The sequence below is a fragment of the Hyaloscypha bicolor genome (assembly GCF_002865645.1).
Source record: "Hyaloscypha bicolor E unplaced genomic scaffold K444scaffold_182, whole genome shotgun sequence".
NCBI classification, from domain to species: domain Eukaryota; kingdom Fungi; phylum Ascomycota; class Leotiomycetes; order Helotiales; family Hyaloscyphaceae; genus Hyaloscypha; species Hyaloscypha bicolor.
In genome coordinates this window covers 438,672-453,135 of record NW_020194684.1, presented here as the reverse complement: position 1 = coordinate 453,135, position 14,464 = coordinate 438,672, and the positions used below count along the sequence as shown (strand labels likewise).

At 50.4% G+C, this 14,464-nt stretch overlaps 6 protein-coding genes across 6 annotated transcripts; 4 read left to right on the top strand and 2 right to left on the bottom strand.

Moving 5' to 3' along the window:
- Positions 1-100: 100 nt before the first annotated feature.
- On the bottom strand, positions 101-1,281 carry K444DRAFT_544328 (NAD(P)-binding protein; the record flags this gene model as incomplete). Its single annotated transcript, XM_024876041.1, has 4 exons — positions 101-141; positions 216-486; positions 543-910; positions 975-1,281. The coding sequence occupies 4 exons, from the start codon at positions 1,279-1,281 to the stop codon at positions 101-103; spliced, it is 987 nt and encodes a 328-aa protein (XP_024727914.1).
- Positions 1,282-2,446: 1,165 nt separating this feature from the next.
- Positions 2,447-3,428, bottom strand: K444DRAFT_647382 (NAD(P)-binding protein; the record flags this gene model as incomplete). The annotated part of the gene is made up of 3 exons (XM_024885326.1): positions 2,447-2,619; positions 2,667-3,350; positions 3,395-3,428. The coding sequence occupies 3 exons, from the start codon at positions 3,426-3,428 to the stop codon at positions 2,447-2,449; spliced, it is 891 nt and encodes a 296-aa protein (XP_024727913.1).
- A 918-nt stretch (positions 3,429-4,346) lies between these two features.
- On the top strand, positions 4,347-5,214 carry K444DRAFT_223059 (uncharacterized protein). The gene is made up of 2 exons (XM_024871163.1): positions 4,347-4,537; positions 4,702-5,214. The coding sequence occupies exons 1-2, from the start codon at positions 4,519-4,521 to the stop codon at positions 5,082-5,084; spliced, it is 402 nt and encodes a 133-aa protein (XP_024727912.1). The 5' UTR covers positions 4,347-4,518; the 3' UTR covers positions 5,085-5,214.
- A 988-nt stretch (positions 5,215-6,202) lies between these two features.
- Positions 6,203-8,505, top strand: K444DRAFT_544592 (peptidase S41 family protein; the record flags this gene model as incomplete). The annotated part of the gene is made up of 3 exons (XM_024876063.1): positions 6,203-6,716; positions 6,768-7,450; positions 7,501-8,505. The coding sequence occupies 3 exons, from the start codon at positions 6,203-6,205 to the stop codon at positions 8,503-8,505; spliced, it is 2,202 nt and encodes a 733-aa protein (XP_024727911.1).
- A 529-nt stretch (positions 8,506-9,034) lies between these two features.
- Positions 9,035-12,386, top strand: K444DRAFT_601200 (glycoside hydrolase family 3 protein). Its single transcript, XM_024878662.1, has 6 exons — positions 9,035-9,168; positions 9,243-9,719; positions 9,790-10,107; positions 10,155-10,492; positions 10,541-11,221; positions 11,268-12,386. The coding sequence occupies exons 1-6, from the start codon at positions 9,150-9,152 to the stop codon at positions 12,078-12,080; spliced, it is 2,646 nt and encodes an 881-aa protein (XP_024727910.1). The 5' UTR covers positions 9,035-9,149; the 3' UTR covers positions 12,081-12,386.
- A 202-nt stretch (positions 12,387-12,588) lies between these two features.
- K444DRAFT_647381 (NAD(P)-binding protein) lies at positions 12,589-13,625 on the top strand (the record flags this gene model as incomplete). Its single annotated transcript, XM_024885325.1, has 4 exons — positions 12,589-13,135; positions 13,205-13,351; positions 13,403-13,482; positions 13,542-13,625. 4 exons carry the CDS (start codon positions 12,589-12,591, stop codon positions 13,623-13,625), a joined length of 858 nt encoding a protein of 285 aa, XP_024727909.1.
- Between the last annotated feature and the right edge of the window lie 839 nt (positions 13,626-14,464).

The following is a 14,464-nucleotide window of genomic DNA, read 5'->3' as shown; positions in this document are numbered from 1 at the left end:
ACGATTTCATGACAAGCCCCACCGCAAATTCGCTTATGCCCCTTTTCAATTTCGCCAGTTTTGGAACCTCATCCTCCAGCTTCGATTTTCTGATCGCAATCTACCAAGCAGCATGCCCACCATCAATTCTCAAATCCGAGCCTTCGACACAAATATATTAGTTCTCGTTCCCAACCAGCTTATTCCTCACCAAATAAGAGGAATAGAAGACTCACCAGTCATAAAACTACTCGCATCACTGATAAGGAACGCCGCCGCGCCTCTATACTCCTCAGGCCGCGACAATCTCCCCAGCATATTCTGCTTCGGCCACTCCTCTCTCCGCTCCGGGAACTTTTCAAACAGCGCTTCCACCATGGCCGTCACAATATAGCCAGGGGAGATGGTGTTTACTCTGATGCCGTATTGGCCCCACTCACTTGCCAAATTGCGGCCGAGTTGGATTACTGCAGCTTTTGAGGCGTTGTAGGCGGGGCAGATGAGTCCCTATTTTTGTCACCATCAGCAAGCCAATTACGGAAAATGGGGAGGTGAGTATTTACACGATTAGCAACGGTCCCGCTCATACTCGCAATCAACACCACACTCCCCCCATCCCCAAACCTAACCATCTGCCTCGCAACCGCCTGCGCGGTCATAAAAACCCCCGTCACATTAATGCTCATCATGTAATCCGAATCCTTCGCGCTGTACTCTAGGGCTGGCGTCTCCTGCTGGATACCCGCCGCGGCGATGAGACCGTCCATGCGACCGTGCTTGTCTGCTATTTCGGTCACGATGGCATTTAGTTGGTCGACGTCGCGGACGTCGATCCGGCGGTAGGAGAGCGAGGTGCCGAGTTCCGTTTCTGCACGCTTTTTAATGCGGGAGAAGTCCGGGGAGGGGGTTTCGAGGCGGTCGAGTGCGTAGACTGGATAATTTCGATTAGTAACAAAACTTGGAAGCGGGAGAAGGGGAGGAAATTGGAGGAGTACCAGTTGCACCAGCTTCTAACAGCGCCTCAGCCTGCACGAGTCCTAGCCCCCTCGCTGCTCCAGAGACAAGAACCACTTTATCGACGAGGTTAAACTCTGGCAAGCGTTTCGTGGTCTCGAAGTACGATGGTGTGTTTCCATTGTACAGTGCTGCTGATTTAGCGTCTGGTGGAGCTGGAGGACCGGGTGTGTGTAATCTTGGGAGTGCTGAGAATGTCCGACTAGCTTGAGTAAGGAAGGGAACTTGAGAGCGCGAGCGTAATTCTCGGCTTGTTGCTCGAGGAACGAGCCGCAGTGTTGACGACATAGTGCTTATGGCTGAGCGAAGAGCTTAGGGAGGTTGAAAGTGAAGTTGAAAGGGGTAGGCAGATTTTATGACACCGTCGATCCGTCCTAATAAATAGCCGTATTGTGTCCTAATCACACGCTTCACTTTCCACGTAGCACAAGACGAAGCTCGGGCTTCGGGTTGCTTCTTTCAAAAAAAGTAAAGTGGAGGAGGCGAGAGATAGACGGAAAGCTAGAACAGGCGTAGGCCAATTCCTCGCTCTAGATTCCCCACCAAAAGAAGGTTTTGTTAAGAAAGGAAGGAGCAGCGCAGATCTCTTCCATCCACTCCTCCATAAAGCACAGGAGTGGAGCGGCTCTTCACGTCACACGAGCTGGCTTGGTAAGCGAGGGGCCGACGTCGATGTTAATGCATGAAGGTGAGATGAGATATCAGATTTGGGGGCGCAGCTGAAGTTGGGGGTCATGCAGTTCGTGGCTTGGATCGCGGGGTACTGTAGCGGGGCGCTCGACAATCTTGCTGCTTCCGCCGCACGCGCGGGATGTTCGGCACCACGAGCTTCTTTCTAATTATCCGATTGCTTTCTTCTCAGCCTTGTTCATGTCCAATGTTTTCTTTTTCTATGCACGGCATAAAGCGGCTTCTCGCGATCTTGGGAAGGATGTGGACGCGGGAGCTCAAGTTTGGAGAGCTCCCCACAATTCCTCAGCTTCTCCGCACCCCACAATTTGCGGATTGCTTGATTGGGAAACCCGGCCGGACGATCTCTTTTAGTTGTGCCGGGGAGGAATAGAAGTGGTTGAACTGGCCCTAGTTCTGAATATGTCACTGCTCAGTTGAGGAAGGAAAGGCGAGAACATGTCGAGAAGAGGAGCTTGTCAAGGTTGTCGCGTCGAGACGTTGGCCGCTGGATCCACGCCACTCCGAAGTTCGTACTTTCGGGGGTTTCTGCAGCAAATATGCAACGAATATGCAGCGAAGGTATGTCAACACAACACGTGCTCGAATAAGTGGTGAAGCCGGGGCTTAGAAAAGAGTATTCCAATTTGATAAGCCATTTGTACTATGAGGTCGTGAGGTCGTCTCGGAGCAGAGTGTTCGGCTGCCCGTTAGTTGATTCTCACTGTCGCTTTTCGTCTTTTTCGTACTTTCTCAGCTATTTCTACTTGACATGGCCGCCTGCTCACCACGTCATTCTCATCTTGAGCTTATCGCCTTCGACAATCTCCTTCTCTCTGCTCAAAAACTCCGGCATATCCCAAGGACAACTCACATATCTCCCAGCCAGCCAGTCCCTCCTCTCCGCTGTTAAAAAGCACATCGTATCCGCCGCAATCTCAAGGGTATCCGTAAAAACTACACTCATCAGCACTTATCCAACCCTCCCACCACACATCACTCACCAAAATACATCCGCTCCGGCATCCCCAACCCTAGTTCTGTCGCTGAACCACACGGATGCACACTATAAGCTAACAACCCCTCCTCCCCATGCTCAACTACCAAACACTCGGTAAACCGTAACAACGCAAACTTGCTCCCCGCGTACCCACTTGCACCAGTGCCCACACTATGAGCGCCTGCACTCGTAACATTCACAATCGTCTTCTCGCCTCCCTTCAGCATCAGCGGAAGCACCGCCTTAGAAACCCAATACACGCCCCGTAAATTAACCTCATAGTTCATCCACCACTTGTCGATATCACTATCCACAACTTCCTCAAACGGCCCCAAGAACCCCGCATTATTGATCAGGATATCCAGCTTCCCGAACTCTTTCTCGATGGTCTTGACGGCTGCTTCGACGGAGGCGTAGGACATGACGTCCATTTGCAGTTCTAGGATCTTTGGAGGGGGTTTGTTGGCGGATTTGGCGGCGGACAGGATTTCGGAGGAGAGGTCGCCGAAGGAGGAACGTGCTGCCAGAGCGATTCCTGCGGCGCCGGCTTTGGCGAAGGAGAGTGCTGTTGCGCGACCGACGCCCTTTGAGGCGCCGGTTATCAGGATGTAGTGTCCAGTGTGGTTAGATTTCGTGGCAGGGTCGATGGCGGGGTAGGTGTCGGTGTGGGGAGTGCAGAAGGTTTTCCCTGGGGAAGTCAATTAGAGTAAGGGGGGAATGGGGCTTACGGACCATGGAAGATGGGCTCTTTGAGGTAGGGAGCCATTTTGGTGGGCGATGATTGTTGTGTTGTTTGAGGACGACAGAAGGATGAAGTAGATCAGAGAGGGGCGAAGAGTGAGGTCTCCAGACCTGCTTTATATGTGATATATCTGCCCCTGCAGATACATTGAAGCGCTGCGCAATGAGTGGTCAACCAGCCACTGAACAAGGAAGGTTGAAGGAGTCCCATAATACCGCGGACTTAGCGGTGTTTGGGCAACATCCTTAAGAGGTGGGGAGAGATGTGACTCGTGGAGGGTGGGTCGTGGGAGTCAACTTGTGGTCCCAGGTCCCACCTCATATGGGTTATGTCTGCCTTGCAGATACCTCGAGAAAGGCATTATCAAGGAATCAGTTAACGGCTCCCACAGTACCGCGGATTTATTCGGCGTTTGGGTAGACTCCTTGTGAGGAAGTGAAGTGTGGTGGAGGTGATGAGATTTCTTTGGCGACCTCGGTCCCGGATTTTAGGTTGCGGTGCTAGACCAGAAGTGGAAAGACCAATTGACAGGGATGTGAACAACAGCCTCCTCAGTCCTCAATTCGCACCTCTCTCTGAGTCAACATCTCATCTTCAGCTTGAAATGAGAATGAACACCTCAATCCCGAAGTCTGCGGTCTGTTACGCAGAAATCCGGCCGTCAATTTGGTTGCTTCGTGGAGTCATGGAAGTCCGCCTCCTGCATGGATGCCTGCACGTACCGGACCTCCGGTGGCCGATCTTCTCTCTCGGCCTTCACCCTGATTGAGCCCTACCTCCACCATTGTTCCCGCGTTGCTCTAGGAGATCCATCTTCCGCTCATGAAATCGACTCTTGGAAACAACATGATGCAACAAATTCCCTTCCAATACCAAGAGCGACTTCGTCTTGGTTCAGTCCGCGTCGCTCTCATCCAGCATTGTGCTGACATCTCAACCCCTTGAGTCAATCCGAACGTTATTTGTGACACATTCAGGAATCTGAAGGATTGGAAGTCGTCCAGTTAAAGAACACTAACGATGTGCCGCATTATTGACGATACTTACGAGCGGTTGTGTACTTGGTTTGAACGGAAAGGGATAGCTCCCTTCCCAGTGTTTAGTATCAAGAGGGATGCTTCTAACGACGCTCCGTACGTGACTATTTTCGAAAGCTTTCGGATTGGATTTCATATCACATCCAACAGCCGTCGGAAAATCTCGGCTAAATAGGCATTGATAATCTTGCAATTATTGAAGAAGTTCAGGTTATGGAAGTTTTGATCCTTGGCAAGACAGATCTAACTAGGACTGATAGCTTCCCTGGGAAAGAGATCGCGCTCTTCGAAGATAAGAGCTTGCTTTTGGTTCCAAGTGTGCTCAAGCCAGCGATGTCGTGTATCGATTCTGTCCCCACCCAGAGCAATGGGTCGTTGGGTCTTGCGACGAACACACCCAGGAACCCAGCTGCCACTCGGCGCACAGGTACTGGTGTATTTTCGGATTCTTAAGTGGGACTACGTGCAGAGTCATAGATCTTCTGACGATGCCCAACCTGACACCTTGGTAAGCCGGAACGACTCGAGTACTTCCTCGGTTGAGCATTTTACTATCATTGGCGAATGCTTCTTCCGCGGTCCTCTGGTGAGTTTATCCGCATGGTTCATAACCCTCAATTTAAATGGGCAAGAAAATTTGTAGTTCTTCACTAATTCGAAACAATTCATATATGTCAATCTGCCACGCGAGCCAAGTCTGATCTCATTATCACCACGGAGCGCTGATGACAGAAAATATGCATCAAATATCCTTGTAAAACATTCCATTGCCTGTCCATCCTTGGGAGCAACTTAACAAAATCCATGTGGTGTTACCACACCTGTTGGCTCCATATACGGTGGGATGTAAGATTGCATCGCGCTGGAGCCTGTCCGTGCCCACGTTGGTCCAGAGCGCTGCAATGAATATTCAACAGTCTCCGAGCTTTGCTCGAGGAACTGTATCAAAGCAATTGCCATTTTTCCTACCTTCCAAAATTGCAATTATCATGCCATCAGAATCCCCATCAGCGAAGAAGCCAAAACCCCTGTGTTCTATGAATGGAGGCAGCCAAACCTCTTGGAATCGATACAATACAATTCGGTTGACAGAAGAATTGGTGCGCGGAACGGAATTTTTGAACAACCATACGATGCCTATGTCCAAGTCATATCAGAGTCCTCCGAATGATACCATTCCGAACCCTCACCATCTTGGATCCCACGCTTAAAAATTGACATCAAAGCGGGAGATGATCGCTTGGGGGGAGGAGGGCTGAACCGTGCGGATAGGATCTGCTCCGTGAGATCTGCAACAGCTAACCCATAAAACCATCTGGAGCATCAGACCAATCAGTCAGCCCAAATTCAAAAAGCACGACGCCAAGAATCACCGTGGCCCTACAGTTTGGCGAGCTCTGCAGCCAAGGGACCAGAATCCCAAGTCGCCAAGAACTTATCGCGAGTTTGAGATCGCGTTTTATGATAACTTTTCTTTCGTTGGCCGACGCACGAAACTTCTCGCCCTGACTTCCACGGCTGGGCGACGACTTAAGATTGTGAGGTTCTGCTCTAATGGCACGATGACGGGGAGTACGCTTTTGGTCAGCTCGTCGACCCCCTTTTTTTTTATCTCTTCAGGATGGGACCAAATGGACATAGGGTAGTTGAGCTATCCTCGGTCGTTAACAGAATTATTTGGGTTCTTTTGGTTATCTCTGTTGCGGCAGTATGTGGTGCGCCGACAGCCTCGAACTCGACAACGGCAGCAAATCCGACAGCATGTGCCCAGATTTCTGCTGCGACAGCGTCAATTCTTGCCAAAAACTCATCAGGTACGAGGCTGGTTCAAACGAGAGAATTGTGTATGAAAAATCCAGCCCTAACTTTTCTCACAAAGAACTACCCACAGTCCCAGCATCACTTGCGTATGAATGCTTGCGATCCGTACCGAACAAGCCTGAGCCGGCCATGCAACTTGTGAAGAGCTTGAAGGCATTCGTCCAATGGCAAAGCACACTGGCATTTTTAAAGGATCCCCCGCCATCTTACATGTTCCCACCAACGGATATCGAGGCAGGTCTGGACAATCTTTCTGCAACTGCAGCAGCCGGAGGTTTCGCGAGCGAGTATGATTTCCAGCTTGGTGTCGTTACGCTATTTGCTACTGCACATGATGGGCACTTCGGATATCGTCCCGATGTCTTCAAAGCATTTGGATTCAGGAATACGCTCGCCTCGGATATTGTTTCCGTATCCAAGGATGGGAAAGAGGTGCCGAAGCTGTATCACTTGGGTGAGTCTGTACTGGAATAGGGAGACTCAAGGCACCTGCTGATTATTCTAGCCGCCCTCACCAGCAACATGACGGCACCTGCAATCACAAAGATCAACGGTCAAGATGCTGCAGCTTTCATTAATGCACTGAATCTCAAATTTAATAATTTCCAAGACCCTGACTCGATGTGGAATACCCAATTCCCCTCCTATGCCAGTCCAGATGCGGAGCTCACCGTGGCTGCATCGCTCGCATTTCAGGGATCGAATGTAACCCTCACCTACGATAACGGTCAGGAGAAATCACAAGAGAGTTTTGCAGTCTTTCGTGCCGGCGCAAACTTTACAGGTGTAAAGACTGGGGAAGACTTCTACAACAGGTTCTGCAATCCCAATGCAACTCAAACAGTTGTGGCCGCACCACCAGCACCACCAGCCAATACCACCACCGCACTTCCCAAGCTGGCGCCAACTATTCAAGGCTATCCATTCCCAGTAGTTCGTGACAGCGGGGCCAACACGACCTCTGGCTACTTTCTGAACGGAACTGGATATGACAACGTCGCCGTACTCTCGGTCTTGGGTTTCTCGCCTGCTGGTGACATAGGTGCGGTCGAGTATTTGAGCAACTTTCAGTCTACGGTCTCATCGTTCCTGTCTCAGTCCAAGGCAGCAGGAAAAACTAGGCTCGTTGTTGACGTTTCTGCTAATGGTGGTGGCTTCGTGATTGCTGGATTTGAACTCTTTTCCCAGGTCCGTCTGTGCCATATTGATCTGAAGCATGCATGCTGACCATTGCATAGCTATTTCCTGACGCCCCGAAATTCCAAGCAGATAATCTTCGTCTCGCAGACAGCCTCGTCAAAATTTCCCGAATCACGGATTCTATCCCGAACAACTTTACCGCTACGACAACAGCACAGAAGAGCGCCATTCTAGCCCTCCAAAATAGCGCCGTTGTCAGTAACCTCGTACCAGGCGGCGTCTTCTCCCCCGAGGGCAACAGATTCAGCACAGTCGATCAGATTCTCGCCCCAGTATCTCTGAAAGGCGATGTCTTCACCGCATACCAGCAAGCACCACTCAACGAAACGGACCCTCAATTCAACCTTACGGGCGTAGGGAGCCGCGCCAATCCTCCACCTGCGGTCTTCAAGCCCGAAAATGTGGTGATCCTAACAGACGGCACCTGCGGCTCAACCTGTACGATCTTCTCCTACCTCATGATTCTCCAACTCAATGTAACAACGACCGTCATCGGCGGCCGTCCAATGACCGGACCAATGCAATCCATCGCCGGCGTAGAAGGTGCTCAAGTCTTCCCCCTCGACGAACTCTCGGACGCGGCCGCCGCCGTTATAGCCCTCTCCCCCAAATCCGAACAAGCCGCACTCCAGTCCAGCGAGCTGGGCGTCCTCGCCGATGGCTACGCACTCAAACGCCTCACCAGCACCGCATTCGCGGGCTCTGTGAATGGTAAGAATGCTTTCGCCGCCAAGGATTCCCAGACCCCGTTGCAGTTCCTGTACCAGCCTGCGAATTGTAGGATTTTCTATACCAAGGAGATGATTTTCAGTCCCGAGGCGGTGTGGAAGAGGACTGTGGATGCTACTTGGACGGACCCAGCGGCGAACTGTGTAGAGGGGAGTAGGGTGCCGGTCAATGGGAGTATGGGTCTTGATCCACTGTTTCGGATGGGGGTTAATGCTATGGGGGAGACGTTTGGCGGGGCGGCGAGAGTTGGAGGAGGGAGTCTGGGGTTGATGGTAGGTTCTGCAGTTTCAACGGTTGTGCTGGGTTTCTTGTAGATGATTTATAGAGTATACATATCGAAGTCCTCACCGGGCGAGAAAACTTCGTGATACTTCTCGATCTCGAGACGATAATCAACCTTGCTGCCTCGGGATGCAGATCTCGGCAGAGGAACCGTTCGTACATTTCTGCATCTCGATCGAGGATAATCATCCAGATAACCGTTCAAGTGGAACGTTACACAATCCGTGGGGAAAGCTCCTCAGAGGACTAAGACCACTTTGTTTTGCACCAATTAGATAGGTCAAATGTTCTGTATTCTAGTGGAGTCGCTCCACTCTGTTATTCGTTTCACGGTTCACCCCACTTATGCGAGTGAGGATCCCTGGAGCTGGAACGAGGCTCGCACCGCTCTCGGCTCTCATCTCATCTCATCTTCATTGTTCTCGAAATGCGGTAACAAACACTGTCATTACCAAAGCTCAAGCTCCATGGACGTCGTTTGTATTGTTTCATTTTCGCAGCTATGCTTTTTACGGCTTCGAGCTTGCTGTCAGCGTTGCAGCTCAATGGCATTGTCAACTATTTCGCAGGCTCTTCACTCCCGCAAATTCAACTTGGTCCCTCACTCCCGCTACGCGAGAGTGGTGATAATGCGTTAATTCAACGAGATGCTTTCCTTGACTCACTGGTCTATAACATGACGGTTCCTGAACTCGGTTAGTCTCCCTACCGACCCCTCCCTTCCCCTCCTAACTCAAAGTTTGAAAATTAACCAATGAGTGCGAGCAAGTGATGCAATTACACCTCACATCCGCCGCCACAATAGTAGGGCAGAGCTCAAACATCAGCATTGGAATCGTGCATGATTTGTACCCCACCAATTCCTCCCAGTATAACACCCTCCAGCGCTCCAATCTCGAAAAATCTAGATTGGGAATCCCGGTCCTGCAGTTTGGGGAGTGTCTGCACGGCGTAGGTAGTTACAGACAATCCATGTTTCCACAGAGTCTTGGGATGGCAGCGAGTTTTGATACAGACCTTGTAAAGAGAGTCGGGCGAGCGATTGGAAGTGAAGCGCGCAGCTTGGGCATCGGTGCGTGTTTGAGTCCGGTGCTTGATTTGGGGCTCGAGGCGAGATGGGGACGGGTGCAGGAGGGATGGGGAGAGGATGTGCTGCTTACGAGTCAGATGGGTGTTGCTATGGCGTCTGGATTGTCGAATGATGGGCAGTGGGGGAGCTGGGATGCTGTTGTGCCTGTTGTAAAGCGTACGTTCTTTCGCCTCCAACCCTCGCCCCTCTTCAGATGGTTGGTTATTAGAGTTTGATGTGGTTGTAGATTTCGCAGCCTACGGCAGTCCTCAAGGTGGGATAAACGGTGCGCCATCCATGCTCCTTGGTACGAGACAGGTAATGCAAGATATGCTGCGTCCTTTCAAAGCAGTGATCGATTTAGGAGGAGCTAGAGGCGTCATGATGGCGTATTCGGAGATTGATGGAACTCCAAGTCATGTTCATCCAATGCTTTACAAAGCGCTGGAGGGGTGGGGCTTCGATGGTTTTGTTACGGCGGATGATAGTGGAATGGTTATGCTTGAGCAACGGCATTGGGTTGCGGGGAGTCCTGGGGAGGCGATCATGCAGTGGTTTAATGCTGGTGAGTTGCTCCGTCATAGATGTCATCAAAACTAACCAGGACTGGAGGTGGAATGATCCAGTACTATGACTACCCGTTTGAGGTTTTCCTGAACGCAACCGTTGAGCTTGTTGCGAATGGTTCCGTGGCACTTTCAACGTTGCAGTCGCACGTCCGCAAGATCTTGGGCGTGAAGTATGACCTCGGACTTTTCGACAGCCCGTATATCCCTGAAAGCATCAACTCGCAAGCATTGACAGAAGCTCATATTCCGTTGACTCTCGAGGCAGCACAGAAGAATATTGTTTTGCTTGAGAACAGGAACAAAACTCTGCCTATAAAGCCAGCCAAGCAGAATATCAGCAAAATAGCTCTCATTGGGCCGTTTTCGGATACAATGAACTATGTAAGTCTGTCCTTCGAATCTGACACACTTTCTGACAGTAGGTGAAAGGGTGGATATTCAGACCAATATGGCGCCTCACCAACATCACATTCCACCACAATCCGACAAGCAATCCTCTCCTACATCTCCGCTAACGCCTCGAATGTATCTCTCGTCTCCAGCTGGGGCGTAAACGACTGGTATTTCATCGCCCAGCGCCCTATCCAAGGCTATCTCCTCTCCACTCCTGGTGGCGAGAAAGGTGGACTTCAAGGAACTTACTTCGCCGAACTGAACTTTAAAGACCCGATCTTCATACAGCAAGAAACGCCAAATCGGGACTGGGGATTGACTTCACCGAATGGGTTGCCGTCGAATAACTTCAGCGTTGTTTGGGAAGGATGGCTAGAGGTCCCAGTTGATGGTGATATGGATGGGTGGATTGGTGTTGCGACGAGTGCAAATTGTACCGCGAAGTTGTACATCGATGATGTGCTTGTTCTTGGCTCGCCGTTTTCACGTAAGAGCACGATTCAGTCGAATATCCCGGGTCTGAAATACACGCAACGACACTCAACTGATGCACCGGCTGGTGGCTCGCCGTTTACGTTCAGAAAGGGGGCAGTGCATAAGGTACGTCTTGAGTTTCAGGCATTCAAGATGGAAGGGGATCGTGAGAACGTCCAGACCTTCAACTCGAAAGTTGAGCTGTTCTGGAACTTGGTTGATAGGAATCACTCCATTGAGAAGGTGCTCTTCCTCTCCCAAGGCCCTGCTCTTGGCTAACAGTCACAAGGCTGTGGAAATAGCTTCCGATGCAGATGTGATTCTCTTAACAGTCGGCGCAAACTGGGACTCCGACGGCGAAGGTGGCGACCGCTCCACACTTTCCCTCTCAGCAAACCAAACCCTGCTCACCTCGCGCATCTTCTCTCTCACCAAGCCCGTAATCGTAATCCTTCAAGGCGGACGTCCATTCGCGATCCCGGGATTCTATTCCCGCGCCGCTGCGGTTATCAATGCTTTCTTCCCAGGCCAGTCAGGGGGCCGGGCGATTTCAGATGTACTGTTTGGGATCACGAATCCTGGGGGGAGAGTCCCGATTAGCGTGCCTAGGGATGTGGGGACGCTGCCGAGCCATTATTGGTACAAGGAGACGGCGAGGGCGAATGTTTACTTGGACGAGGAGTGGCAGCCTTGTTATAGTTTTGGGTATGGGTTATCCTACACGACATTCACCACGAGTGGGTTTCGGGCTTGGAGTAGTGGTGGAAATGAGACGTTTGGGGTTGGTGATGTGATATTTTTTGGGGTTGAGGTGGAGAATATGGGGGATGTGGAGGGGAGCTATGTGGTACAGGTTTATTTGTTGAGGAGGATGAGCAGTGTGACGCAGCCTGTTCGGAAGCTTATGGCCTTTCAGAGGGTATATTTGGGTCCTGGAGAGAAGAGGGTGGTGAGGATGGAGCTGGAAGTTGATCGTTATTTGCTGATTTTGAATCGAGAGTGGGAATGGGAATTGGAGAAGGGGAGGTATACGTTTGCGTTGTTGGAGGACGCAAGTCCAGGGGCCGATCGGAGTGTGAATGCTACGCTAAGGTGTGTTTGATGGAGGGTGTGGTTATTCCTGAGATTGGATGTTTTAAGGAAGTGCCCTATGAGAAGAACATTCCTCTTGAACTGGTTCTGGAAAGTAGGTACCAATAAGGAGATGTGTGCGAATTTCTCCTCCCCTCAATGCAGCACTCGAACATGCGATACCGGCATCTCGCAGATCGTACAACTCGACAATATCGATGTGCGACCCTTCTTCTGTTGTGCAACTGAGCTAGGCCAAGAGACAAGGTCACGTACTTACGGCCAGTAGCCTTTGCAATTTAAGCAAATCTAGCCTTCGCCGAAGACTCGAAAGTGCGATACCGGCTACAATCTCGCAGACTGTGTAATCTGACTTTCCCGATGTGCGACCCCATTCTCTAAATGTGTGGCTACCCCGAGAAAGATAACCACGCGTTTACGAGCGCAAGACATCTCTGGCCGTCATTTCTTCTCTGTACGAACATCAGCTGAGAAGTATACCATCAAATTGAAACGTCTTCCAACACAGCCTTGCCGCAATGAATTTCTCAGGTCCAGTCAAGACTTATCATACAGACACGTATCCTGCCATCGACCCAACTTCTCCACGTCTCTCAACAAAAGGCAAGAATATAGTGATTTCCGGCGGGGGCTCAGGAATCGGGCGTGAAATTGCTCGATCATTTGCAAAATCGGGTGCTTCTACAATTTCCATTCTGGGTCGAAGAGAGAAGACACTTCTAGAAACGAAGACACAGTTAGAAAAGGATTACCCTGACACCAAGGCCTACATGTACGTCGCCGACATTGCTAAGAGAGACCAACTGGACACTGCATTCCAGGTAATCCACTCTGTTGTTGGCGCTATCCATGTCTTGATTGCAAACGCTGGATACATGGCAGCTTTCCAGTCTTTCTCGGAAACAGATCCCGAGGAGTGGTGGAACTGTTTCGAGGTCAATGTAAAAGGAAACTTCAACTTCGTCACCGCATTCTTGCCTTTTGCCGCTAAAGATGCAACTATCATCAATATCAGCAGTGGCCAGGTAAATCTGGCAGTAACCCCAGGCTTCTCTGCTTACCATGGTAAGTTAAGTAGGAGGAAAAATACTTCCACTTCCTTCATTGCTGTGGACATACTAATGCTCAAAATAGCCTCCAAGCTTGCTGCGGTAAACTTCTTCCAATATGTTCATTACGAGCATCCAGATTTCACGGTTATAAGCATCCACCCAGGTGCCCACAAGACGGAGATGGACGCAAAGGTACCACTCGGCACTTCCGGTTTTGACTACGATGAAGGTGAGAGAGCCAAGCCAGGCGAAATGAACCGGTTTTACTGATAAGCGGTAGTCTCTCTTCCCGGAGATTCTGTGGTTTGGGCAGTGAGCTCAGAAGCCAAATTCTTGAATGGGAAGTTCTTCTGGGCGCACGTAAGTATTCGAAGACCAAAATCCCAATCCCACTTGCTCACCTGTACCGTTATCTGCAGTGGGATGTCGATGAGCTGAAGGCCATGTCCCGCGAAATCGAAGACACTAACAAGCTTACCTTTGGTCTCCTTGGAGCTCAGTAGCTGACCGCTTTCCCTTGCGTGTAGCGGCGTGTTTTCGTCTTAAGTGGTGCACGTCAATGATATTGAGTGGATTGGAGAAACGCAATACATGAACCAGTTTTACGTGCAGGGATGTATGCTTATGTGTGGTGATTTTGAGACTGCTGAGCCATAGGCAGCTGTCTTTTTCAAGATATCATCATCCGGAGAAACTGCTACGATTGCTAGATCTATTGCATTGGCGTGTTGCGTGATTATACTATACAATAGAGAAAGGCTCCTAGTCCTCACCTCGTTGCTCTATTCGTGTAATCCATTCCCCTCATATGTGCCTCCGAGAAACGGAACAGACTGTTGTCTTCCACCACCCAGATAGAATTTCTCAAAGAATATCCTTCCACTTAAAAACCTCAACATTCTCTACAATCGTTATAGCATGGCATTAGCGAATGTATGCTGCAATTCTGGGGGGAAATGGTAAATTGTGTTTAAATCCCCGTACATCGTGTCTCGCTCGAAAAAGAGTAGACAGGTTTGCGCAGGCTCGTGGCAAATGCTTTCTCGTAGACTTTCAATGGGAATTCCTTGGCCTCACGATTTGCATACAACAACGCGAGTGAGGTTGAGGCTGCGTAGATGGTGAATTCATCGACGTCGGATGGCCAACGGTGCACCATAACATTAGCCGGGCCTTAAAACAGAGGCGGGCAATCCGGAGTCTTGTTCAACGGAAGAGCAGTAATTGCTTAACAAAGATAGTTTCGAGAGACTTGGAAGATAGTATGCAAAGATAGTCAGGCGCCGGTCGTGAATAAGAAACGATCTGGTCTGGAATACGTACCAGGTAGAGCGTGTCCAGA

Bases quoted from the DNA above. Each gene is read 5' to 3' on its own strand.
- K444DRAFT_601200 (XM_024878662.1), top strand. The intron at 9,720-9,789 runs GTACGTTCTTTC...ATGTGGTTGTAG, and splicing joins TGTTGTGCCTGTTGTAAAGC to ATTTCGCAGCCTACGGCAGT. The intron at 11,222-11,267 runs GTGCTCTTCCTC...AACAGTCACAAG, and splicing joins GGAATCACTCCATTGAGAAG to GCTGTGGAAATAGCTTCCGA.